The sequence below is a fragment of the Eleginops maclovinus genome, chromosome 11 (assembly GCF_036324505.1).
Source record: "Eleginops maclovinus isolate JMC-PN-2008 ecotype Puerto Natales chromosome 11, JC_Emac_rtc_rv5, whole genome shotgun sequence".
Lineage (NCBI taxonomy): Eukaryota > Metazoa > Chordata > Actinopteri > Perciformes > Eleginopidae > Eleginops > Eleginops maclovinus.
Window position 1 is genome coordinate 16,761,857 of NC_086359.1, and position 26,918 is coordinate 16,788,774.

Here is a 26,918-nt window from a genome sequence, read left to right on the forward strand (position 1 = left end):
TTCTTGACCTAAGCCTGAGTTTAATTGACATTTCTTTTTTGCATCTGTACTTAATATCTGCTTTATATCAAGTACAATGACATCAAACAAAGAGTCAGAATTATTTTAATTGTCTTTAAAAGACAATGCAGCTTTACACCTTTGATAAAAACACATATTGAAAAACACAAAATCACAAAAGGTATAAATCATACAAGAGATGTCTTTAAAAGTTAAGTGCTGGGACACCAAAACAGACATTAAACAGTTACGCTAGCATGTACAAAGGACCAGGTTAATATGCAGTACATTGGGCACATGGTGTACCAGCTATTGTCCATCCACATTATACAAACACTGTAGCCTACTGTGACTGAACCATATTAGTATTCAAAATGTACAGAGCAACTGCCTTCAAATAAAATTAAAAAGAATACAACATTATTTAAAACCAGTGTTCATTTCAAGGATAACAAAATGTTATCTGCAACAACAGTCTTACAATATAGTGCATTAGGTAATTGTGACAAGATTTCTGGATAGTTCAATTTAATCGAAACTTTAACATGATGTTGTTACTTAAAGGAATATTGCCAAGAAAATGACCATTTGTTTATCAATTACTCACCCAGTGTTACCCTTGGTTTGTTTCATGCATAAAAAAACAGAGTATTGAACCGTTTTCTAGGTTAACACAGGATGAGTAGTTTTCCAGTTCTTTTGCATGTTTGGATTTATATATGATATACAGAACATGTTTTAATGGGATTTCTGTATGTTCAATATCACACTCCATGACTGCTCCCTTAAATAACAGAAGACACATTTGTTTAAGTTGAGAGGGTCCAGGATCATGGATCACCCGGATTTGTCAACCTCCACATTCATTTTCATTTAGCAAGTATTGTATAAAAAGACAAGATGAAGGTATTGACTCGCAGATGAAGAAGAGTACTTTTGACGCACAGCCAAGTTTATGAATGGGTCTAATACAAAACACTGAAGCTGACTGTTACGGTCAGCTTGTTACTGTACAACAAGATGGCATCATGCTTCCTGACAGATGGTCCATGCATTGAATGATAATAGAATATACAGGAGAGATTTCCTTGGATGTCCATGCATTGCTTTGTGTAAAGCTAAAAATGATGAACACAGTTCTACAAACACACAATGCATGCATCTACAAGCTATTGAAAGAAATGTGGACTTTTTTAATAACTGTTGCATTTACAGTATAAAGCAGAGCTGCAGGATGTGAAACAGAAGTGATTTTTAAATTGTGTTTGTTCTGGATTGTGATAAATACGCTAATCTGCTACACGTGTGGTTCATTTACTGACGATATACTATTTCAGTGTCATTCAGCAAGCAGGCAAAGGTATATGTACAAAGTGACTTGTTTAACCAGCTCAATTTGCGTTCTTTAAATAAAAAACAAAAACTGATGATTGAATTCGGCTTCATTAGTTTTCAACTGTTTAAATCAAGTGTCTTTGATGAGTTATCTTCAAGGCATTCCACTGATTTTTTCCCCCCCTTTGTTCTGAACTCTAAGGTTTGGCAGGGCTATTCAAGGACTTTTCAGATTCTGCATCAGAAGCCCTTCCAGTTCTACTTTGGCTGCACGTTACTATTTGTTGTCCTGTTGGAAAAATACCGCACTAATCTAAGATCCCAGGCACTTTGAATCAACTTCTCATTGTGTGTGAGCCAGTCTCTGCTGCTGCAACACACACAGCAGAATGTGTCAACACCTTGTTGTTAGTTAGGGATAGTTATCTTTGTAATGTGCAGCGCTTACTGAGTGAACACAACTTTAGTTTTACCAATGAATCCTCAAGGGTAAGCTTTGCCTTAACAAGCTTTAAAGTATCTGCATAAGGAGGTTTGATACTTATTTAATGCACAATTAGAACTAACAAAGGGGGATTTCTTTGTGGCATGGTTAATTTTTGTAGCTTTGCAGAGGAGGATTAAAGTTTCAAAGCAGCTTACAGTATAATTTTTCTCTAATTTCACTCATGCCAAGTGTCCACCAGAACAAGTTTACCCAATACATATTTATAAGTTAATGCTTTAACATCAAGAAACAGCTCTAAACAGCTGCTGCCAGTGTGATGAGAAAAGCTTTTAGGTGCAGCGACAGTAAGCACGCAGTGTAACTCAGGTCTCATAGCTGGAATGATATATCCTTCTGTGTTGTATAAGTTGTTATATTTATGAGTACTTATAGCTATAATCATACAGAACACGTATTTTATTAATGCATGGGTAAATACCACGCATAAAATAAAATACAAATGTTACCAGAATGTAACTAAATATCTTGCTTAGCTTAGTTTAGTTTATGATTAGAATTCAAACATGGTTTCTTTATGTTTGGAGGTAATAACACATGTTGTTTCATATGTATTCTCTTTAATTTATCGACTTCTGTACATTCTCACTGCAGGACAATATCATATTTAAGATACATTTGACACAAAGTATGATTAAGGACATCAAGTTTGTTTTGTAATGATTGACTTCCATATCTTTGATTGTCTCAGCAGTGGATTTTGGCCATTCATTAGAAAGCTTGATAACAGTCTTTATTTCTGAGTGTAAGGCACTTTAGCTCTAAAAAACGATGGCGTATTAGGGCCTTTGAAGGGTAAAAATAAATACATTACTGAGCCATGGGAAATGGTAATATTCAGATAAAAAAAGCCTTGGATATTCTCTGATATTTGTAAAGTCACATATTTACGAAAATTAAAATTGGTTTGGGTACCACATACTGTCAGTTCCATCGACCTTAGTTAGTGAGGAGCAGCAACATAATGGAACATGGCAACATCTTTCATTTGTCCATTATGGTGTACATCCTGATGCAGAACAACATCTAGCAAATGTATGACTGTATAATTATTACACAATATAAAATCATTTCTTATCATCACTTTAATTATTCTAAAACCATTTTATTTATTTTTTCGCATAAATGTATTACTTTAGTTTCTGGAACTTTTAAGGTTTTCTCTTTGTATTTCCCACTCCCCCAGCTCGTAATGTACCTCTTTTTACCTAAGTAGTCCTAATAGGCCAACATACTTACAACCCACCAAATTGTAACAACTTTCATATTTATAAGCAGGAACTTAGTAAATGCTCCTGAAGGCAGCATTAGGGCTGTTCAAAACCACAAACCTACTTACTGCATGCTACATACTCAATCACTATATCGTGCATAGTGTTTGCCAAAAAAAACAATAAGATATGCCAGCACCAGCGGATTGTTCCCACTGTAGTTAATTAAATAAATTATTCTTTTCTGCATCAAATAAGTGCATCAATCAACAAGTGCACTGAAAAAACTGAAAAGTTGACTTTAAGTAAGTGTATTAAACACATTTTACATAACTGTATTAGGTTAGTTGAAAGCAATAATGTTAAGTTGAACCTAATACTTTTTTATTTAAACTTATTATTCAAGTCAACATTTCAGTTTTTTCGGTGTGACGGCCCAGGCTACAGTTGAATAAAAATCCATACAATTTAATATTTTCCAGTATTATTTGAAGGCAATTTAAATATTTTGATATTTCATTTAGGTTAATATATGAGTATTTATGTGCTTTTTCAAAAATATTTTGCTCATGCTTATTTATTTTAACCGTCTACATCGCCGCCTGTTAATGAACAGTTTAAAAGAGCCGCAATGCATTTTGGGATGCCCAGCAAAATTAACCTCACAAATTCTTGCTTATTTACGGCACATAAGGGTATTTCTCACGTACACAACATCTACATACTCTGAAAACATACACTTAATTTGACAGGAATTGTATGTCGGGGTGCGATTTTGAGCACAGATTTTGGAACATTAAAGGGCTGTAAGTTTTGTTTTGTTTCCGTGATCCAATTATCATCTGCTTTTTGTGCCATCTCTTGTTCTTTTAGTAAAGTTAATACCTTGTCAAGTGTTTTAATGTCATATGCAAAACAAGTTTTTAACCCTGCTACTTTTAGTGTGCTGTAATCATGATACACAAACTTATGTAAAGTAACAGCTCTGCTCAGGTTGAAAACACAGACTCAGGAAAAGCAGAGCTGTCTACAGGTGAGGACTCGCAGCGCTTCAGATAAAAGCTTTAACAGTTCTGAACAAACAATCACAATTATGGCTAAAAGGAACAAAAAAACATGAGCAACAAAATAATGATTACATGACAGGGCTAAGAGCGATTAAACTTGGGGTGTGGGGAAACAGTACCTTCGTTAGGGTTTACACAGGCAGCAAAGACGAGTCACTTTTTTGATAAATTCAAAAATCCTTCTACTGGTGAAACAAGATCGGTTTAGCCAAACCTGCCAGGATCTTTGGTACGTGGACTGAGATTATTTCTCCGATCATCTCTGGAAAGCTGACCTTTGTGTGGAGGGACTGAGCCTGGACAAAAAGGTCGAATGTAAACTGATGGAGCTTCTTTACCGTCTGAAACAGAAGAACACATGGCATTATTTAAAGATTTACTACAAAATGTTTTGACAGTGACTCAGAAACATAACTCATTAAGATAAATTATACGCCCAACTACAGCAATAACAAATTGAGGGTTAGAGATCTGAATCATATTCAACTCATCCATTAGTCTTTTTACAACTGTGAATAAAGGGAAGACATTTTTTTTTTTGTTGGTTGTCAGATTCTGCTTGTACTAACTTAGTGTACTAATAAATCACACAACATCCCTTCCAACAATTTTCACAGACAGAAAATGAATAGTGAATGCGTTGTCTGCCAGAAGCTGTCATGAATTCACTTTAAGTCCAGTTTTTCACATTTTCACATTAAACATCCTGACCTTGATCATGTTAAACCAACTATTTTATTTATCAATGTCTGCATTTTTACTGATCAGAGAAACAAGCTGAACAAATGCTAGCGCCACTGGACAGAGTAGAAACACTCATTTAACATGAAATTTAATTTTTCACTGTTTTCACTAGAATTAATCACAGATTTTTAAGAGAGTCATGTGGGTAATTTGGCTTAAATCTACTGATTTATGATGACTGAAAACATCTGAAGCAGGAGAATGCAATAGTAGTGAAGTCAACAACTCCCATGATCCCATACCACCAGCAATGTCTTTTGTTATTGTTAACAGGCCCTTAGTTAGAGGGGTCATATAATGTTCATTTTCACGTTCATATTTATATTTTGTGTTTATATTTATCCATGCTTTAATGTTCAAAAAGCTCTATTTTAAAACTGTATATTTTTTCATATTGCCTGTTTGCTGCATACTGCTCTTTCACCCTCTGTCTAAACCAGAGCCCAGAGCTGGCCGGCTCTGTTATGATTGGTCAACCGCTAAGAGATGCCCTGCCCTTTAGCTTATCATGTACAATGTGTTGGAGGAGCACTAGCCGATAGAAGCATGAGTGTTACATATTGATGTCATTTTCGTCGTGGAAGTTAATAAAGGATGGAGGTGTTTAGGCAGGGGGGGTGGAGTGTGTGGGAGAGAAACTCCCTCTGGAAGAACTTTAGGAGTACATGCACAAGAAGCTTTACAACACACTGCAGGAAAAGGAAACCCCAAAAAGCAGATTAGAACCCTTTTATAGAAAATGATATATTGTGAATAAAAGCAGTGTCTCACCATCTGGAGAGAGTCCAGAAGTCGGGTGAGCTGGTAGAACCTCTGAGGACGATTGTGTGCCATCCCATAATTAATGAGGCGATCAAGCTCGTTGATGTAGGTGAGACGCAACTCATCAAAGTACTTCTGACTCTTCAGACCCTCAACAGGAACTGGTGAAAACAGACAGAAATGGTTAAGACTAAATCCCTGACAGTTGTGGGGGGTAAAGAACGGTTTGATGCTCAGGACACAGGGCTGTGCTTACGGATGCTGAAGAGGAGCAAGGCCTTCATGCAGAGGAACTCCTCGTGAGTGATCTGCAGCAGCAGCAACTCCTGTGAGAGATGTCTCATCCGTATGCAGTGCTCATACATGGTGGAAATGTGCATCCGATTTCTGCGGGTGTGAAAGGTCAGGATGACAAATGTGAAATAAAGTAAATGTTCAAATCACGAGAGGCGGAGGAACAAATTGCCTTACACCTTGGACATTTATTCTGTAATGAATAACTGCTGCAGAGGTAAAAATGTCAGAGGTGGGCTCAGTGTCCCTTAATGGTGTAATGGGGACACTTATGGAAATACAGATCTCTGCTGGGTGATCTTTGACATTTGGAGACAGATGTTAAAAACACAAAACTTTGTAACACAAGAATCTCATACTCTATCATTGGCTATAAAGTTCAGTAGTATTTTGGTCATTATAGTGCAATATTATAAGAAGGGTTTGGGTATGTTTGTGTTCATCATGCTTTAACGATCTTCAGTTACTTCAATAAGCTTGGGAGAAGAAGAGAACAGGGATAGTAATCAAGGTTGGCTTTCTCTGTTCAGTCAAATGAAATGATTGTGCCTTTATTATGAACAATGAATAGGATAGTTTGTATCATATTCTATGGCCGTGAAGAAGGAAATTAATGTTCTCCATCTCTCTGGAAGTGGAGGCAGAGTTTTAGATATGTGGTTTTATAGATTTTATACTCAGACCAGTGTATACGCCAACTATTTGAAAAGTTTCTGGATAGGTTATAAGAGTTAAAAAAAAGGACAAAACACTTCTCCTTCTTGCAAAATGTTTGAAAAGGTTATTCTGTAAAAAATTGTAATTTGTTCTTCAGTTAACACAGGATAGAAAAACAGTTGAGATCAAACTTAGAACATGGTTCCCCTGATTTTATTTACTTCCCAATTTTTGTCAGGGCCTACTTATTGAGTTCAACATTTTGGGAAATATTGACACTCTTGCTGAGGATTACATTTGATTTGAAATCCGAAACCACTGCTCTGTCTGTCCGGTAAATATTCGGCCAATGCTTGTTAGCTGAGCTTAGCTTAGCAGGAAGACAACTAGCTGGGCTCCGTCCTACGTGCACAAAATCTACCAACTTGTTCCTAAAGCTCCCTTATTATAAATAACAGAACATGTTTGTTTTTTTGACTAATCCAAACCAAATAAATTATTCCTGGGCCAGGAGCCGTGTTTATTTCTTGTTTATATGTCAAGCACTAAGTCTGGAAATACAATACAATACTGAGATTGTTTCTGTTGAAGAAATGTAAAAACCATGACGTCAGCAAAGAAGTCCTGAGGATAGTTGACATCAGTAACAGGCTATAAACACTACCAAATTATACACAAGCCCTAGATTACCGAATGTTTAAAGAATTTAAAAAGAACAGAAGAAGAGATTTTATATTCCATCTGCTACTAAACAACTACTGCTACTACTGCTGTTTATTATGATGTCTTTTAAAGATGCAGTATGTATTGATTGTTAATATTTTAGTACCACATTAATTAATTAAGTGATTTATAGGGATGATAATAGTATTTCTCATGTAGCATATTCCAAGTTATACTGACAGCTAAACATGTCTGTATGTCAACCGGCTTCTGTATACAAACCTAGACTCAATTTCTGACAGCAGAAGTCCTCATTTGAAAATAAATATATGTTAAAACAACTAAAGCAAATCATAGAACTGTTTGCATTGTAGGATTTTCTAAATGGGAGGTGTATAAGTTAAGTACACCTGCAATTTTAGTTGAAGGAAAAAGCTTTCAATTTCTTTCAATTTCTCCTTAATTCAGTCTCCAATTACGAAGATGTGCCAGGGTTTTTACCCCTCTTAGACTTGGCTCAGCATGAGAAGGTAAGCAGCACAACTTAAAAATTACAAGGAGTCCTTCAGTCCATTAACATTTCATGCTCAAATTTCATTTAAATGCCTACAATTATCCACCTTTCTGACTTATATGGCCTCCCCAGCCCTAATTCCAGCCTCAACATCGGAGCATCTAATCCATTTCACAAAAAAATGAATAAATTGACTTATTTCTTGGTATGAAACTTTTTCTTCTTTTAGTTTCAAACTCCCAACTTGAATCTGTTTGTGATACCATGATGTCTTCCACCTGCTTAAGCTCAGTGCATACACACTGAAATGGGTGTGGCCAGAAATGTGAAGCAAGGACGGTCTGCATAAGTCAGTGTATAAATCAGTTGTAGATTTTGCAAGTATGTACATGCTTGCCTGAGTCTGGATGCGATATTATGTAATGACATACATTTTCAACTTTTTAAATGATCTTTTCTCTTTCTTTACCTGTATTTAATTATTCCAAAAAGAGTTTCAAAAATGAATTACATTTTACTTAAGTTCTGTACTTAAGTAAAATGTAGGTACTTTTACTTTACCTGAGTCTTTTCCGTTTATGTTATTTTATACATTACTCCACTACAATTTGGAAGCTGACATTGTACTTTACTTTGTGATTTAGATTATCAGCTAATACAAAGTATAAATCCATTAAATAAACTTAGAAGTATATACAATTAGAAGTTCAAATATCCAGCAGCAGTACATAAAGCCATTCAAATTAGCTCTACATTTACCAGCTGTGAGTTAAACACTCTAAAACATGAATAATCATATTATTAAATATATACAATTCTGAAATGGGCCATTATACATAATGAGTACATCTACGTATATTTTGATGCCAATACTTTTGTACTTTTTTGTATCTTTTTTAATGCAGAACTTTTACTTGTAATAGAGTATTTTTACAATTAAGTATTCCTACGTTTACGTAAGTCAAACATCTGAGTACTTACATAACTGTAATGATGTGATCATTGACTAAAGGGTTTTATGGAAAATACTATATAATGGATTTATGGGAAAGGATTTGAGATTCAGTGTTTGGATGTTTGGGGGTTGAAAGCCAGGAGATCTCCATCTCTGCTGCTGTGTCTTAGTGTCTGCCAACTTGAACTTATGAAAGTACCATTCCAAACAAACATATTAGTGAGAGACATAATCTTGATAATTATGTCTGAATATTTTTCTGCCTTTTAGATAATTACAACTTAGTTCAAACTCAACACTGAATGCTATCCATTAATATTCCCCACTTACACTCAGTCAGACCTGACCACTGTTGTCTGTCAGGAGTAATATTCGGAACTGAATCAGTTTCACTGGCGCTCTGAGAGTTTTAATGCTTGAGACTAATATTCCTCACTTTAATCTCACTGTAACAAAAGAACACCTAAGGAGGAAATTGGATGAACAGGGACCTAAAAAGCCTGCAACAATTACTACTTCACATTTATAAAATTCTAGAGATGTCTTTGTGTTAGAGCATGAGTAGGAAAGCACATGAGAGTGAGATGGGGGAGAGAAAGTGATGAAGAACTGTATTGTGTAACACTGTGGCGGTACGACAGCACAGGCTTACTCAATGAGGGGGATTTCTTAATATAATAAGCAGCAAAGCATGTTAATCACAACCAGATAAAAAATGTCAGAAACCGTAACTGAATTTTATAAATCAGACGTGTGCATACTCATTGAACACGAGATCCGGGGCGAAGTAAAGCATCCTGCCGTTGACGTTCTTATAGGACCTCCATCCCAGGGCAAACACCATCACCCCCATCCACGAATGTTGAATGACAGTCATCTGGTCATCAACGTGGAGATTTCTAAAACCTAAGATTCAAATACAATACTGTATGGGTTATTGTGTTCTAAAAAGACACAAACTCTTGTACATTTTAACATTAAATGATCAATACTTTAAACAACACTTTGACTGTTCTATAAGAGTTTATAGTTGGCTTCCTTCTTCTATTTATCTCCGTTAGACAGCTCTTTGTCTGATGATTTAGATGATAACTTGAGTGCTTGTTAATTACAACTACCTTTGATGGACCATATATTGTACCAGAAATAATAATAATTGTTGTTATGTTAAGACCATTTTATGCCACTCATATAATGATAGAATAATAGCATTATAATGCCAATACATCCTTTCAGAACAATCATTTTAATATAAATGTTAAACAATGGAAATTACATGTGAGAAAATTCTGAATGCTCCTGCAACAATCATAGCATCTTGTTGGATTCTTGCCTAAATATTGTTATAACCTTATGTACACAAACCCGCAAGTATAAGCAACGGGCAATTTCAAGGTCAGCAAAAAGGATCAAGGTCATATCCCCATAATGTACAATAAGTCGATAACGTATTTATCCTGACAGTCCCACTTATGGAATTCCCCAAGGATAGATTTTAGGGCCGCTTCTTTTTTATCTCAATATTATATCAACTTGAAAGTGTCATCAGGAGGCCCAGCATCTATTTCCATACCTATGCAGATGACCCGCATCTTGAAGTTGACTTGTGAATTACACAAGCAATTGATTCCTAATACTTAGGTTTATCTATTGTTGGCCCGCGAATCTTAATAAAAACTGACCCGACCAGAGAAAGCAAGGACGACATGCACATATTAGGAAAGATGGCCCACAGCACAAGGCCAAAGCAATGCAGGAGTAGTCAAAGAACAAGAAGGTGAATTTTCTGACGAGTCAAAGTCCAGATCTCAAACCATTCCCAAATGTGTCACTTTTTGAAAATACTTTCCACAAGCGTCATCCAACCAACCTGAACAACCTAGTGCAAATCTGCCAGGAAAGATGAGGAATAAACACCGGCAAACAAGATAGATAGAATCGGAGGATGAAACCCTCTTTATTTGTCACATGCATGCACACAGCAGAGCACACACAGTGAAATTAGTCCTCTGCATTTAACCCATCCTAGTACTAGGAGCAGTGGGCAGCTATCGTGCAGCGCCCGGGGAGCAATGGGGAGGGGGGATTGGAGGTGTCCGGTGCCTTGCTCAAGGGCACCACAGCAGGGCCTAGGAGGTGAACTGGGACCTCTCCAAGTAGCAGTCCACTTTCCATATTTCAAGTCTGTTCGGGGACTTGAACCGGCGACCCTACGATTCCCAGTCCAAGCCCCTACTGACTGAGCCACTGCTGGACTGTGTGGGAGGCTGGTAGATAATTACCCCCAAAGCTGTTATTGCAGCATCAGATGACTCTACTAAGTACTAATGTGTTAGGGGTGAATATTTATGCACGTTTTTTGTTCGTTCTTTGAAAGGTCTGCTATCTTGAATATTGTTTCTTTAAATTTGGTTTGGACAAACTATTGTAACAGCATACAGTATGGCTTTGCAAAAAAAGGGATAAAAAATGACTTACTGTAGCAGTGTACAATTTCTACTATGCATTTTATAAACACACCTATAATACATTGTTATTGACTTACAGAGCAGTATAACTAAAACAGTAAGCACTTATATGTTTTTATAATGCTTCATAACAATAAGAACACATTGTAAAGCCTTTTATAATGACTTATAGTGATGTTTAGTATTATAATATTTCAAAATTGCTGCTCATTCACAGACATAGTTTTACCAAAGATCATTGTGTATTGCAATTCCTATAGTTGTAACGCAATCAAACATCACAGCAGTTAAAATCTGAATCCATCTCCATTCAGTTAACTGAGCTGAGAGCAGGAGATTGGAGGGAATCAAAAAATGACTTAAAGCGGAGCACAGAATTTTCACCTGATTCTGCAGTTAGCGAGTAGCTGGTGAACAAAGCTCAGCATTAAGGGGCTTTTCAACACAGTTTCAAAAAAATTCAAGTAGCATCCTACCTGGCAACCCTTTTGCCCATTTGACCACTTTGACCAGTTGTCTTTCTCCAAGCTCGTTGAGGCTGGTGAGCAGGGTGGCAGCGGAGTCTGGCTGGCCGTAGTCGTGCCCTGCGTTCACCACCTCGGGTTCAATGGACTCCAGGATGTTGAGGAAGACCATTTGGGAGTTGTAGTTCAGGCCTGAAGTAGGAGAGGGGTTCTGGATGACCTCTGAATGTTCCTGAATAGGGTGATCCTCTTCTGGGTTTTTCTGTTGTCCAATCTTCTTAAGTTTACGTGCTACATACAAAATCAAGAAATCAGGAAACAGTTAAGTTATTATTAGCATGGATATGCTATTTTGCCAAATAACTAGCTACCAAGCAATGTGGCCTGGTCTTAAAACTCCAATTCAATTGTTCTGCAAAGGAAAATTTAATTTGAATCGAACAGTTGTTGCTTTAAAGACTGCCTGAAGCCATAATGGCTTTTCTGCAATTGACTTTAAATATCCTTTACTGCCTAACTGGAACAATTACAGCTAAATGTTGTTTGTAAAATGACAAACCAATACTCTGGTGTTGATATCAGGGAATTTACTTAAAAAGTACTTCCTCTCAGCTGGTTATCATTGCTGAATAACACAATGTAAATATATAGTATACATATTTTGAGTAGTTGTTATTCCCATTGAACATAGGAAACGTGTGCAACTTAAAATACTGTGCTGAGATTTCATGTAATTCAACTTTCCAATCATCTGTTGGAAATGTCTTATAATGCATTTATGGGTTTTAAGTAACATTTCAAGAGAAATATCAATTTTACCCAACAATAGCAAGATTGATGTAATAATAGCATCAAATAAGTTGAATCATATTCAATTTGAAAGAGAATTCTCTGAACAGATGAGTCTCATCTGGAGGAAAGGTCATGAATGAGAGCTCGCTGTTGATGTATACGTGGAAATTAGCCCCTGTTATCACATCTTTTCCCAGTAAGGTTTTGCAGTTTTGAAAATACCGTTTTTACTTGAACCATACATCTCAATAAATCATGCATATTCACATTATATTTGTATTCCTTATGCACTGCAGAGCAAATAGGTATCAAGAGACAACAAATGGCAAGTACCGTCTATGTATGAAAAAAAAGACTGCTGCCCCCATCTTGATTAATGACAAAACTGTAATGTATAACCCCACAAATGCTGACAGTCCTAAGGAAGCTGCTCTATGTTGGAGCCTGCAAACCATTGGCATTGAAATCTTTTGGTTAAACCATCGGATTATGCCAAGATATCTGTAAGCAATCACATTATTGCTGGTTAACTCCTAAACGGTTCTCTGAGGCTGACAGTTTTCCTTTCATAGCTACGCCATTCACATCCAGTGCTTATCACACCAAATACCCAAGGTTCGTGCTCTGTGTCCCATCCCTGCTACTTTCCATCATCCCTTCACTACCACCAGTGTCTAGACTCCATCGGTAGGATACTCCTTTGAGTTACATGGCTTAGTTGAAAACTTGATTCCTACTGGTCAATTTGGACATACTCGATTCCTATTGGTCCATTTGGACATTTAAGAGGTTGTTAATACTCGATAACACACCGTTGCTAAGGAATATTAAGGAGGATTAAGTTGGAAGAAAAGAGATTAAAAGAGCGTTGGACATCAGAGACATCAACAGAAGAAGGCTGCCAGGAAATGAACACTAAAGGGAACACCCGTCGTGTGTTCTTTTTTCAGTAATCATCATGTCAACACCTTATTTTCACGGTTAAATTAAGTATTTTCTGAATGCAATGGGATCAAGGTATTTTTGGTGGAGTACAGTGTCGTTTACTGAAACAATCAGGAAAAAAATGTTGAACAGCTCCCAAACACATTTGGTTTTGGTTTTATTATCTTTGACTGGTTGGGGGTGGTTTGTGTGTGTCCGGTCAGTGTGTGTGTGTCTCCGTCTGTTTGCCATATTTGATCGCACATACTAGTGGACCCTTCAGCCAAATATCTTTGTGCATATTTATGGTTGTATGCTAAAAGACCAAAAGCTCAAATACCTTGTTTGGGAGGGGAGAGGAAGATCTGCTCTGTACTGAGTGCAGGTTTATAGATACAGATACAAGTTATAGAGTTGCCAACAGTTAAACTTTAGCTACGGCTGTTTTTTTAGAATAACAGCCCTACCGGAGATTGAGTAACAAACAAATATTAACGTGTCTTTTTGCTCAATGCATTGAAGAACCAAAATGTGTTTTTGGTCACAAACTTTGAAGTACAGTCTTTAAAGAGGCTCTATTGTGCTTGTTAGGGGTGTTCCCTTTCATGCAGTGTGTTTTATATTGTGTGCATGTAAATGGTCTGCAAAGGCTAAAATCCCAAGTGTCCTCCAAAGGGAGATTCCCTCAACCCCTGCCATAGCCAACTTATTTTTACTTCCGTGACATAGTTACATCACTATGTCACACTCACACTTCTATTGGCTAGCACTCCTAACAGTGTATGTGATAGGCTAAGGGGTAGGACATTCAAATTTCTTTTTGAATATTAAAGCATGGAGACATGTCACAGGCATAAAATACAAATATGAACCTGAAAATGAGCATAATATGTCTTCTTTAACAAAAGTGTAATCTCATTAAATGACCAATCTGTTTCAGCTTTTTTCAGGTTAATAAAACCTTAGACAAAACATATTTCTTAATAATCAATAATAATCAACATCATCAACGTTGACTGACCGTAAAAACTAATGCACTTTCCACTCACAGCATCTGTGTAAGAATGTTTAATTAAAACTGCAGCCTGGCTTTGTAGTTCAGTTGGATAAATATTGAATTTTGCCAGTTATAGAAACAATTTAAGTCTCTCTCATAAACAGCCGGGTTGGAAGACAATTGCAGATTATATATAAAAGATAATTGGCAAGTCTCACATTTTCAAAGTCTGATCCGATGACAAACATTTGAAATAAAAATGGTTAATTAAAAACTCCTCCCAGGGATTCTTAACTGTGACAGGCAGGTTCCTGATCTTTGCAGAGTGCAGAGTAAATAGTTTGGGTTGAGCTCACCTTAAAATCCCCATGCTTCCATTGAAGCCAATACAAACGTGAAACTGACATTGAAACGACAGGTTCAAGCACGCCATTTGCTGCAATCACAGATTACATTCAGACAAATTAATTAAAAGGTATTGTCCACTGTAGCGTTAGTATCTTTGAAGGTTTCCACCAAACGCTGACCTGCAGTGAATAAGGAGGAGCTGCAGAAAAATCCATAATAAGCCCATTTTCAATCAAATCACAGGGTTGAGATGTATTGGACATTTTCTCCTCAATATTCTAACATTTTTTGGCCCCGTTCCCAATATGTCATTACCTTTCTCATCACCATAATAATCGCCATCTTCATCCTAACTTTCTTTTTCGGTTGCCAGGATGGAATTGATTGACTCGAAAGTCAGTTTAGTATTTTTTCCTCACTTTTTGAGGCGCCTTTTGTAATGTGTGCCTCTGCAGATCCCACTTTACTCTCACTTTGGTGTCCAGGTTGTAGCTGTCATTAGATCATTAGTGCACAGATGTGAGTAGTGTTTCTGGCAGGGTGTGAGGGAGCAGAGAAGCTGACACAGAAGAGAGAGAGGGATGCGGATAAACCCCCGTCACTTCATTCTTCATAAATGATCTCTCTTTTCTTAATGCGGTGGTTATATTAATGCTAATACTTTTAATGCCAACTTTAAGGATAGGTTATTTGTTGAGTTTCCCCCTCAAAGTAAATATGAAATGCCAGAACATTTACTTAACCAGTAATTAGATTTTCTCTGAAAAATGCAAAACACTTGTTTCTAAACTGCAGTGACATATTTTTGAAAAGCTTGGGCCATTATGTCTAAATTATGCTTCTTTATTCAACTTTACACTAAACCTAACACCATTGGACCAACAGTTGATATTGAATTTTTCCAGCCCTGAGTTATTGTTATTATATAAAGACACAAAATGCATACATTTAATAAGCCGTACGGTGTCTTCAAATGATAGTTTTTACAGTAGAATTTTTACAATATCCCCTTAAATGTTTGCAATGGCGAATAAGGGAACTATTCTTTTATATTATTAAGTGATATGTGAAAAAAGAATTCTAAGGAATTAATTGTGGTTTATATATATATATATATATATATATATATATATATATATATATATATACCACTTCATAGTTATTGCTCTGGCTGCTATCTCTTAGTTAAACTATTCAACTACTGTAACACAATCTTTAATAACTGTGCAATTTATACTATTACTTTCACTACTCTTAACTGGATGCTATCACACTACCATTTCCTGCTAAACTTATTTCATTTTTTTTAAATGCTCTTACTGTACTTGTTGTTGTCCATGGCTACTTTTGTAAATGGTAATTTGTGTCATTTCTATCTATAAAATGTATGCATGCCTCAATATTTTGCCTCTTTACTTTTGCTGTAACAATGTACATTTCCCCTCTATAGGACAAATAAAGGAATTCTGATTCTGATTATTTTTGGTTTCAGCTTCTCTAAAGGGTTGATCAATCATTAAAACCGTTGGATATAATTATTCTGTCGTTTACCTTGCTAAAACGTCTATATGCCGCTGTGTCTCAGGGTGCTGGTAAGGAAGCCTCACACCCATTACCATTGTTACTGCCTGAGCAGGGACAGCCTTATCAAATTCACAGAGCCTTGTCTGGTCTATAAGGCTTGGGTCCTGCAGCCCTTAGTGTGTTCTTAAAGCCAAAAAAAGTTGTTAATATATGATCTGTGGCAGCAGGGTATTGTATAATACAGACTGAGATGAGAGCAGCTCACACATGGTCTGCCAACACTTACCAGAGGCTGTGACACACATTGCTAATTTAAAATGAATCTCATGGCAAAAAGACCATATTCTGTAATGTATTCAGATACCATGCTTTGTTTGAAGTTAAATATATATATTCTTTCCAAGTCATTTAATTTTAAAAAGTATTGATATTCCTGTTAATATGTATTTTACATGATATTTAATAAGTGCAATAAACCATGATGACACAAACTCAGAACAGCAAAGAAAAACCCTTCACTAAATGGTTTATGGTTTTATTGTAGCTGTGTAGCTGGCTAAACAATGTCTATTAATGTACACTGTCCTTATAACTTTTAAATGTATAAAAGAAAATAAATATAAAGCTTGGTCATCACTGTTTTTTAAACCAGGTCTCCGTAAAAAGATCAACTGGGTATAGGCTTAAAGCTTTAGACATTCATTCACCATTTCATGAAAACACCTCATTGCCACATTAAATAAAATATTTTTAGAATAAGTTATATATTTAAACTGACAGTGGGGTGGTGCCAGGACCGTCCCACATCACCGACTGCATTTTTCCATTAGGAGTTCTGGAAGAATAGCAGCTTGAGTAAATCATCAACTCTCTACGGCTGCTGCTGAAACAGAAGCTCAAGTATCTTAGGATGCATGTCTCACACAAGTGTACACTCTTGGTTGGGGACACAATTTGCAAGCCTTGTGAAAGCCAGGGGCTGATGTCAAAAATTGAAAAAAAGTTTTTAGTAAGATAACATCTTTGAGATATTTCCGCATTAAGTGCAGATGTGCAGCGACCCTCTTCAGGTTTCTGCAAAATGAAAGAGCTATCATGGTTTGGCCACAGCAGCCTCCCTGCTCAGCTTCTATTTGTGGATGTAATTAACATTCCAGGGAGAATATGGAATTCAAATTATAAAATTTGAACTCTTGAGCAATTTATAATAACTTCAAGTCTTGAACAGATGCCGAACGCAAGCATCAGACGATTTCATTGCTTCTCGACAGACCTTCCAAAATACGAAGGTTAAATCTAATCTCATTGATAATATTTATTGATCATTTAATTGATATAACTTCAAATACATAAGCAAATTTGTAATAAATCAATAAAAGTGAAAATACTGAACTAGAAACGTCCTTTAAGATCAGTATTTTGAGTGAAAACCTACTTGGATAATATGACCTAATGTATAATATGTCTGACTCCACTTCTGCAAATGATTGTGGTACATTTTCCTGTGAAATGCCACGAGTGAATTACATGTCCAGGATGAGAACATGAGTGAAAGAGGCTCTTCTTAGCCACAACTACGAAAGGTGTGCCTTTTTACTTAGAATCGCATCATTAGATCACATTTTCCCTCCATGGGTTTGACGGTGACTGGTGGCAAAATTACCAGCATGTCTGCTGCTTTAATTCACATGTCTCATGTCAGCTTTGTGCTTCCAGTACAATTTCCACCACCCACAGAATGAGAAAAATGGAAGAGAGTGAAAATTGAACACAAGACTAAAATTAGTCCACTACATGTCAGTCTTTAAAGCCTGACGAACAAGGTCTGGGTGACAGTAAGGAGAAGTGAATGGAAGATGTCTAAATTGCATGGCAGCTCAGTCAGGGGCTTGATTATCAGTAACATCCCCTATTGTGATGATGCTGCAATTGAAGAGAGCCGGCTACGATGTGAAGTGAAGGGAGAATAGTACTCTGTCTGGGGAAGCCATTAATAGTTTCACTTCTAGGACTTTCTCCAGAGTGTGCTTTGATCATACAGTATTCAGAGCACAGATTTTGATGTGAATGTGTTTTAAATGCACATTCGTACAGCACACATCCTGTTTCTGAAGTTACTAATACCAGCTTATACAAATATAAAAGTCAGCGTTATAAGAAACCCGTAGCAATAAAATAACAGCGATTTTAAATTGTGTCTCTATCCTACCTCCGAGAGTCATCCCAGCTTCGAAACACTTCTTCAGCCGACAGGACGGACAGTTCTTTCTTCTGAGCTTATCGATGGTGCAGTCGTTTTTGCTGGCGCACAGGTATTTCTGTTTGCCTACTTGGACAGAGAAAACCGAGAATGCTGGTAAACAATCAGTTGAATAGTTAAACATATCGAAAGAAAATCTAATAAAACATATTTTTTGTTGAAATAAAAGGCAACAGGTTGAATACACAGGTGTTTGAGTTTTACCTTCTGCAGCTCTTTTGAAGAAGACCTTGCAGCTGCCACAGGTGAGTGCACCGTAATGGCAGCCAGATGCCTCATCTGAACAGATGAGGCACGTCCTCTGTGGCGGGAAGAAGAACTCCATGGGGAACATGTGCTCTCTGGCAGACTCAAACCTGCAGTGAAACATATGAAACACGACTTTAATAAACCATAAATACCACTGCAGGACACTTGTGTATGATAAACAACAAGTTGCTCATCCTGTGTTTATGTCTGACATTTTATTGTTGTTCTCTACGGTGTTATATCCGGTAATACATTGCTGCAGGGATGACGTTTCTTTGTAGGTCAACCCAAAACTCACTAGACAGAATACCCAATCAGATTTTTCCATGGATTTCGTATTATTCTAAGAGTAAACTCTGTGGCGTAAAACAGTTCATGACCCTTTCAGGTTTTGTTCAGCCAGATAATCTTCACAAATGATCACTATTTTTATTGTTGTTAGAGTAAAAAGGCAATCGCGGTGAGTAAAAGGCGTGTGTTGGGTTGTAAACTACACAACAGCCACATGACTTGGTGTCACCACCGCTATAGGAAGACCAGTGTTGTCAGAGTATTTGATAGGATGACGTTCACACCGCATCACAACAGGGGAGAAGTGAAGTACTGCTTTCACTGCCATGCAATCTGTGCATTGACCCTAACCTAATACTGCCTGTGCTGCAGCACCTTTTTTCACCCTCTGTCTGAAACCAGAGCCCAGTCTGTTCTGATTGGTTAGCTGGCTGGTTCTGTTCTGATTGGTCAACCACTTAGCGATGTCCCGCCACTTAGCCTATCATGTACAATGTGTTGGATTGCTAGCCAATAGAAGCACCAGCGATACATAGTGATGTCATTATGTTAGTGAAGTGAGCAAAGGAGTCCAATGGAGGCGTTTCAGGCGCGGGGGGGACCCCTCTGGAGGGAACACCGGGATTTTAGCCTTTGCAGACCATTTACAAGCACAAAAACCTATAAACACACTACAGGAAAAGGAAAAACCCTTGCGCTATTGTCCAATAAAATATATGTACTTTCATTTAGGAAATCACCTCTTTTATAAAACACATAAGAGCTATAAAATTCACTGGTAGGGTATTTACTGCCATAATTTGTATCATAAAACACAACATAAATATGTCTTGTGTTAACCTAATATTTTATTTCAGGCTTCTAACCAAAGACTCATTTAAAATGCCCATTGACGCAAGACGAGATAACCACATGTACACAAATGCTGACTCTTTCTGGATTAATTGCTGTAGCACTCTGGATAATTTATGTCATTAGAAACCACTGACAATGTTCCCCAGCTTAAATGTAACAATGATTTTTTTTACTTATTAACTTTTTTAAAACGTTTTCTTTTGTATTCTGGCTAGATTTTCTAGCATATTTTAGAAAAAAAGTGTGTATACCATGTCCTGTCCATACAGTAATTACTTCTTATGTGTTGATTACCATTCAAAATCTACCCACAGAGCAGGTACTGTTCAACCTCCAGAAACATGCTGCGGCCCCTCGGTTATTGTAAGGGAGACAGAGAGTGTATGGCTGTGAGGACGGTGTGGGAAAGATTTCAGCAGCCACACAGCAGCCACACAGCAGTCACACAGCAGTCACACAGCAGTCACAAAGCAACCACACAGCAGTCACACAGCAGCCACACAGCAGCCAACAGGGTCGGGGGGGACGGGGGGGACGGGGGGGATCATGTTCAGCCTTGAACACAGAGAGAATGGAAAAGGTTCAGACACAACGTTGCCTCAGTGATGTGTAACTCAGACATCAACGTTCGCAGATATAAAGACAAAGGGTGAAGCTCCATTGTGTCCCGGTGACAGAGAACATTAGGGCAAAAATGATTTGGACAAATTAAGCAACTGATGTTACACAACAAAAAAGAATCCGCACATACAGTATTATGAAACAACGAAGATCTTATTCAGACTACTGCAGTGTATTGTGAGATCAGAATGTGTTTGTGGTCTGAGATCCACCATCAAAAAAATGTAGTAAATCTGCATTTCAAGATCTGTTGGCAACACTGAGAGACTTTTTAATGTGATAACACTTTTTGACTGACTTTGTGAGTTATGTTTGATATAGCCTGATATAGTACGTGTGGGAGGAGAAGGCCTAAAACACTTTAATCCAGTCCAGAGGATGCTGTGTGAGTAATGAGTATAGCACTATACAGACATGTCCTTTAGTGTTGATCAAAATAAAATCGCATAATTAATCAGAGGTTCTGATCAAAGGCAGGAAAAGTGTGAAAATGAATCTGTAACAGCACTGTAATTACAGCTTTACATGTGTGGATAAGCATGTGAATACAGAGAGAAAGACATAAATGTTTTCTATTCTAGACACAACTGTGTTGTCTGAACAACCTCAATAATTTCCCCATGAAAATAAGTTCTGCCATATTGTAATGTTTTTTGAGCTCTTATAGTCAGTCAAATCTGGTTTAATGGTTTTTTATCAATGTAGTGCCACTTCTGTGTGTTTTTCTATGCAACAGCATTATTTTAATTTGAATAATGAAATATATTATCAGACTATTTAAACCCAAAATAAATTGGACGAAAAAAACAACAACCAAAGTGTATAACTGTGTGTTTGAAATAATAAGAAACTTGTTGAAATTGAACATTTGGAGCTTTAATATCTGGTTGAAATTAGTTTTAGCATTTGTGCTGTTTGTGTTGGAATTTAATAAAAACAAAAAGAAAATTCTATTACACTTTCAATTATTCAAATAATGTTATACCATTAAGTGGAAAATTCCATTAATGGTCAGCGTTTATTTCAAAGATGTAATAGTGACATTGATGCAAAGTCTATTAATTATAAACTGTTGTCAGTATGAGCAATGTAATGTTATTTTTGCTGTACATTTACTTAAATATAGTACAGCAAATCCATGTGACGCTTTTCACCATAAATAATCAAAAGTCAATAACATCCGCTTTAACTTAAGAACAAATGGATTCTTTGTCATTTTTGTTTATTTCTCCCTATTGGAAAATGAAAGGAATAAAAAGACATTTTTTGAGAAAAACATTTCTCTGATGCAGATCTTCAGGCAGGGAATTCAGAGCTGAGAGGCCTCAAATGTAAAAGTACCTTGAGCCAGGAACAGCCAGCAGCACTGCCTGAGGATCCGATTGTCGCTGGATGAGACACTCCCATGATTGTTACTCTCAGGGAGCCGCTTGAAATACTTCCTTCCTTCCATTAACTTCAAGGCGTTTGATTTGAATTTGTTTGCCTAATTTCGCTTCATATGCTTAAGCAGTATGCACTAGTGCTGCACAATTTGGAAAAAAGAAACCGATCAGAACAGACTGGGCTCTGGTTTCAGACAGAGGGTGACAAGAGGTGCTGTAGCACAGGCAGTATGAGGAAAATAATAAGAGCTTTTTGAACTATACAACATGTCACAGCAGAAGCACAAAATACAAATATTAACCTCAAAATTAGCATAATACTTCCTGTTTGAGAAGATCTGAATAAAAATAATATTGTTGGCTTAGTCTGTAGACATATAAGGTCTTGATATCCAGTTCAAATCTGTATTTTAACACATATTTAGCATTTTACACTAATTTTGTGTCCTCCGATTTCAATATGGCGTGTCCATATTGCGATTTAGATAGTATTTCTGTTAATTGAGCACCTATATACATTGATGAAATTGTTGAGGTTGGAGTAAGTGAGCCTGGAAGCTAAGCGTTGTTAGATGGAGCTAAATAGTTTAAGCAACATCTGTTTTCTTATTTGAGGTAATGGATGCAGTTCTTCTTTGGTCAGAGGACAGAATTATCAATCGCATACTACACCAGTAGTATCACTGACTAGCTTTCTTTACTGAATCACTCTACGGTACTTTTCTCTCGTGGAGATGTGTACTCGTTCATGGGTAAGTGCTCCGCTCCCACTGCACTCCGGAAATAATTCACCTCTCTTCGCACACAGATGATAGGAGGCATGCACTGTCTCCTTCTCACTCTGCTCTTTGCCCCTGTTAAGTCTTCAAATCCAACTGGTTATAGATAAAATGAATCACTTCTGTCTGTTTGTGTAACAGTTTTAATAAAGCACAGGCCTTCCCACCAAAGCAATCCTAATATAGAAGTCTTTCATAAGGCAATTCCAGGAAATGAAATATCTGTCCTGGACTGGAATCACTGATGTGGTGACAGACAGCTACAAGTCACAAAACTCAACTGACATGTCATGAACCCTCAGCCAGCTGCGCTGCTTATTGCGAGATGCAATGGTAAAAGAAGTATTTGCTTAAATTAAAGCAGCAAATATTCTTCTACAAAAAAATGGGGACATTTTTCCCTGTACGTGTCCAACTCTTATTTATAATTTGTTTGCATTAAATATATTGCTTTATTGATGCGTTGATTTTGGCTTTTAACTTTCCATTTAAGGAAGTGTTTGAGAACTGATTTATACTAATAATAAAGAGAAATTCTCTCAAAACCATCAAACAAGACTAACAGTTAATCAGTGATTTCTAACTGGCAAATAGTGTCCTAACACTGCATTTTAAATTAAACAGTTTTTTTATAACGCAACTATTATTTTATGTTTATATTTTTCAATAGAAGTAGGGTCTATTAGTATTCTGTTTATTTTATATTGTGCGTTCTCTAAATACTCAAAAGATATATATCTTTCTCGAGTAAATTAGCTACATTCCACAAAATGTGTAAAATCCATTGTTATTTTCCTCGGATGGCACTATCAGTAAACGGTTCATGTTCTGCATGTTTAGATAAACTGCATATTCATCTACTGCACCCATTTTTTAAAAAGTATTATTAAAGACACAAATTAGGCTTACACAGCAGCAGCTGCCACAACTCTCGTTCACCTGATTTACTGCCCTTAATCCCTATTTACCCCCTCAGTATTTATACCAGTTCCTCTCATCCTGCTTCAGGTCAGATTCTTAATGTTACCCCAGGCCTTTATTTCTTTGCTTCTGTCTGTATTTAAGTCTGTTTTCTTTAACGCCTTGAACACACCCTTCATGACAAGTAGAAACACAACACACAACGACTCATTCATGGCAGAGGAGATATTTTTAGCAGATCATATATTTATTTTAACTTTGTATCAAAAGCACAGCCTCAACGCAACAACCAAATTAATTGTTCAAGTGTCCATGTCAAATAAGCTCAACACCAAATTATTAGTTATGTCTAGGATGCTGATGTGTTTGCTTTGGATTAAAGCCTCAACTAAATGTCATGTTGCATCAATCTTAAATCCTAGAACTGATGGTAGCTATACAAATCGAAACAACTATATAATATTTAAATCCACATGACAAGGACCAATTTTATGTGTGAAAACATGTAGAGGCTTGTCTCTGGATACCTTTGCTGAGTAAAACTGGAGCATCAAAGACCTGCCTTGGTTCTAGCAACGTGTGCCCTGTAGGCAGGGTTTGGTGTGTTAAGCAAGATGCAACCTGGATCTGAATGTCTTTATGCATGTGCAATAGGTAACTGATTAACATATCAACCCACTGAACCCAAACAGTCATAGTTCAATAGTCTCTTTATTTCCCAGTGTCAATACCTGAAGCGCAAATACTCAATAAAGGCAAAATACCTAAAATAAACCAGCATGTATATATCGCCTATTGTAAACTAGGTAAACTGCGTGATAAGTGTCAGCTGCAGTACACGTCTGGGGTAAACATAGTCCTTTGTGGAAGTTAGTCAACATGTATCTTACGTATTGATTGAGGGCATAGCTTTGAAATAAAATATCAACCCAACAATAACATCCACTTTAAACTGATTGTAGACAAACATGACTTTACTGTAGGTCCATTCCGAGTGTATTCAGTGGATTCATGAGATTCACCCAACAAATTCAACAAGCTTTTTTTCTCACAAGAAGACTAGATTTATCCTGGCAAAAAAAGCTGGCATGTATTAGAAGAAAGAGAACACATTCCAATGACATTTTCATTGTAGTCATTTAGAAACAAGTTATACTAAAAAATATAATCACCAAACACTGAAAACTTTGATTAAGGCCAAACTAAATAATTCTCAAACATAACTTCAAAGATTCCATGTTTAAATTAAAGATATTATTACTTTATTATATTTTTTAAACTGTTAAAATTGATAAAGCTCAGTGTTAAAATGACTTTGAAATGAACATGGAATTGCTTAAATGAAAAGAACATCAAAGTGGAAAATGTATTTTAGCCAGTAATCATATAATATGAAAGAACTTCATTTAGTGCTATATTGTAAATATAAAAACGTAATGTATTGGTGGCATATGCATTTAAAATGTCATGGATGGAAACGGACGAGCTAAAAAATGTTTTCCCCAAAAATATTTTTGTTTCAAAATGCAGCAGAACTTTATTAAAAGTGCCCTGATAATGTCAGAAAATATGTCTGTTGTGGGTGCAGTAGAAAATATGATTCCCCCAGTCCCCCCACTGTTAATTTTGCCATTTTGTTGCTAAATGAGACAAAAAAAAACATATTTTAACACTTTTTTTTTTATTATCCTAAAGTTGGGTTAAAATGATGATAAAGTAAATATTCTATTTTTTCATCATTTATAGGGGATTACTTAACAGATGACACTGAAAATGCCCATGTCTGGGGTCAGATTAAGGTCACACATAAGGGTCACATTGGATAAATGTCAGCTACGCACACATTAAGAAATACATGGTATTGTCTTTATTATGTGTATTGTTAAAGCTCACCTCGTGTCATTGTAGGCGACATCCAGCCACTCACCGACTTCCGGCTTCATGTAGTTGGAGTTGGGATACGGCGGCCTCAGCATCCCGCCCGGGTACCACTGCTCGGGACGCACGGCGCTCCTCTCGTATGGATTACATATAAACGCGGTGTTGGCCCCTGTGCTGTGCGCGTTCATGCACTGCCTGGAGCCCCAACACTGCGAGTTGTACCTCTCATTAGAGGTGTAATTACTGTCCCAATGTGCCCGGCCAGCTTCCCCTTCCTCACATTTCACTTTGACTCTGTATTGTTCCGGCTGATAACCCCCGAACTTTTTCTCCATAGCTTCCCCGAAGTCTCTCTCCTCGTCGGTGGGCTTGTAGCCTCGGCACTGTCGCTCCACGGCTGCTTGTCCGAAGTGTGCCAAATTGTTTGGCGCATTTGTGGCATAAGGGCAAGAGACAGCACTCGTTGTGTCCAGATGATCTATCTCCTCTGAAGTTATGTCATCAGCCTCGCACAGTGCGAAGTTTTGCTCCTCCGCAGATGTCCGAGTGGAGGTGAGGTGTTGCAGGCGCGCGTCAGTTTCTGAACTTTTGAACATTTCCACCAGTTGCTTGTGGCCGTGTTGAGAGAGCCGGTCATTGGGGCACGTGTACTCGGTCACGGTACCCGGAGCTCCGGGACAGTTCAGAGGCAGGGATCCGAACAAATACTCTCCTCGCATTTGGTCATTCGCACACGGGTGGAGAACAGTGTCCATGTCGGCTGTGTCAGCGGACTCCATGGCCAGCCCAAGAGACACGGAAACAGCTTTGCACAGCTCCCTGGCTGTTTCTGAGATTGTGGCGCAGGCAGAAGAGGAGCAACTGTCGCCCACACGGCTGTCTGTGTCTAACAACTCCTCCAGAGGAGCAGCAGCTGTCTGACTGCACTGCTCCATGTCACAGGCTGCTAGTGGATTATCAAGTCCGGAGCCGTACATGTTAGCGAATACATTGTCGGCTTCTTCCACACCGTTTCCTGTTGAGTTTTTGGTTAAATACCCCTGACTCTCTTCAGTTAGTAGCGCCATGCTGTGTGCGCTCACAAGGACGCCCGTGTGTTTTCTCCCACCCCTGGACAAATGTTTTGCAAACTGTCGGTTAGTTTGGCTAATTTCCCTAAAAGTGTGTACTCTTCCAAGAGACTGGACTTTGAACGACAAATATTAATGTCTCCGCAACGTTCACGTTGGGGAAAAAAACCCCGTTTTGGTGAAAGGTCCTAGGAGAGCTACAGAAGTCACAAACTCCTCCTAAAGTGAGATCCTCAGAGTCAGAGGCGCTCAGACTAGATTTGATAAGAGCCGAAGTGAGGAGAAGACTTCTGTTGCCGACAGTCTCCCCACTGAAATAAAAGCAGACCGTTGATTTATTCATTTGACAAATTTAAGATTCTTAGATGTTTTAAGCAAAGAG

General features: G+C 37.4%; 1 protein-coding gene across 2 annotated transcripts; it reads right to left on the reverse strand.

Annotated features, from left to right (window-relative positions):
• LOC134872141 (androgen receptor-like) lies at positions 1-26,609 on the reverse strand. 2 transcript variants are annotated; one of them, XM_063895294.1, is made up of 8 exons: positions 25,479-26,609; positions 18,689-18,840; positions 18,434-18,550; positions 11,652-11,930; positions 9,469-9,613; positions 5,881-6,011; positions 5,634-5,785; positions 1-4,459 (listed from the first exon to the last, which is right to left on the reverse strand). In XM_063895294.1, the coding sequence occupies exons 1-8, from the start codon at positions 26,531-26,533 to the stop codon at positions 4,301-4,303; spliced, it is 2,190 nt and encodes a 729-aa protein (XP_063751364.1). In that variant the 5' UTR covers positions 26,534-26,609; the 3' UTR covers positions 1-4,300. The 2 variants fall into 2 exon arrangements, with proteins under 2 accessions (XP_063751364.1, XP_063751363.1); XM_063895293.1 differs by having other exon boundaries at positions 18,434-18,553; positions 25,479-26,596.
• Between the last annotated feature and the right edge of the window lie 309 nt (positions 26,610-26,918).

Bases quoted from the DNA above. Each gene is read 5' to 3' on its own strand.
- LOC134872141 (XM_063895293.1), bottom strand. From the start codon at position 26,533: ATGGCGCTACTAACTGAAGAGAGTCAGGGGTATTTAACCAAAAACTCA. The intron at 18,841-25,478 runs GTGAGCTTTAAC...GTTTCACTGCAG, and splicing joins GTCGCCTACAATGACACGAG to GTTTGAGTCTGCCAGAGAGC. The intron at 18,554-18,688 runs GTAAAACTCAAA...TCTCTGTCCAAG, and splicing joins CTTCAAAAGAGCTGCAGAAG to TAGGCAAACAGAAATACCTG.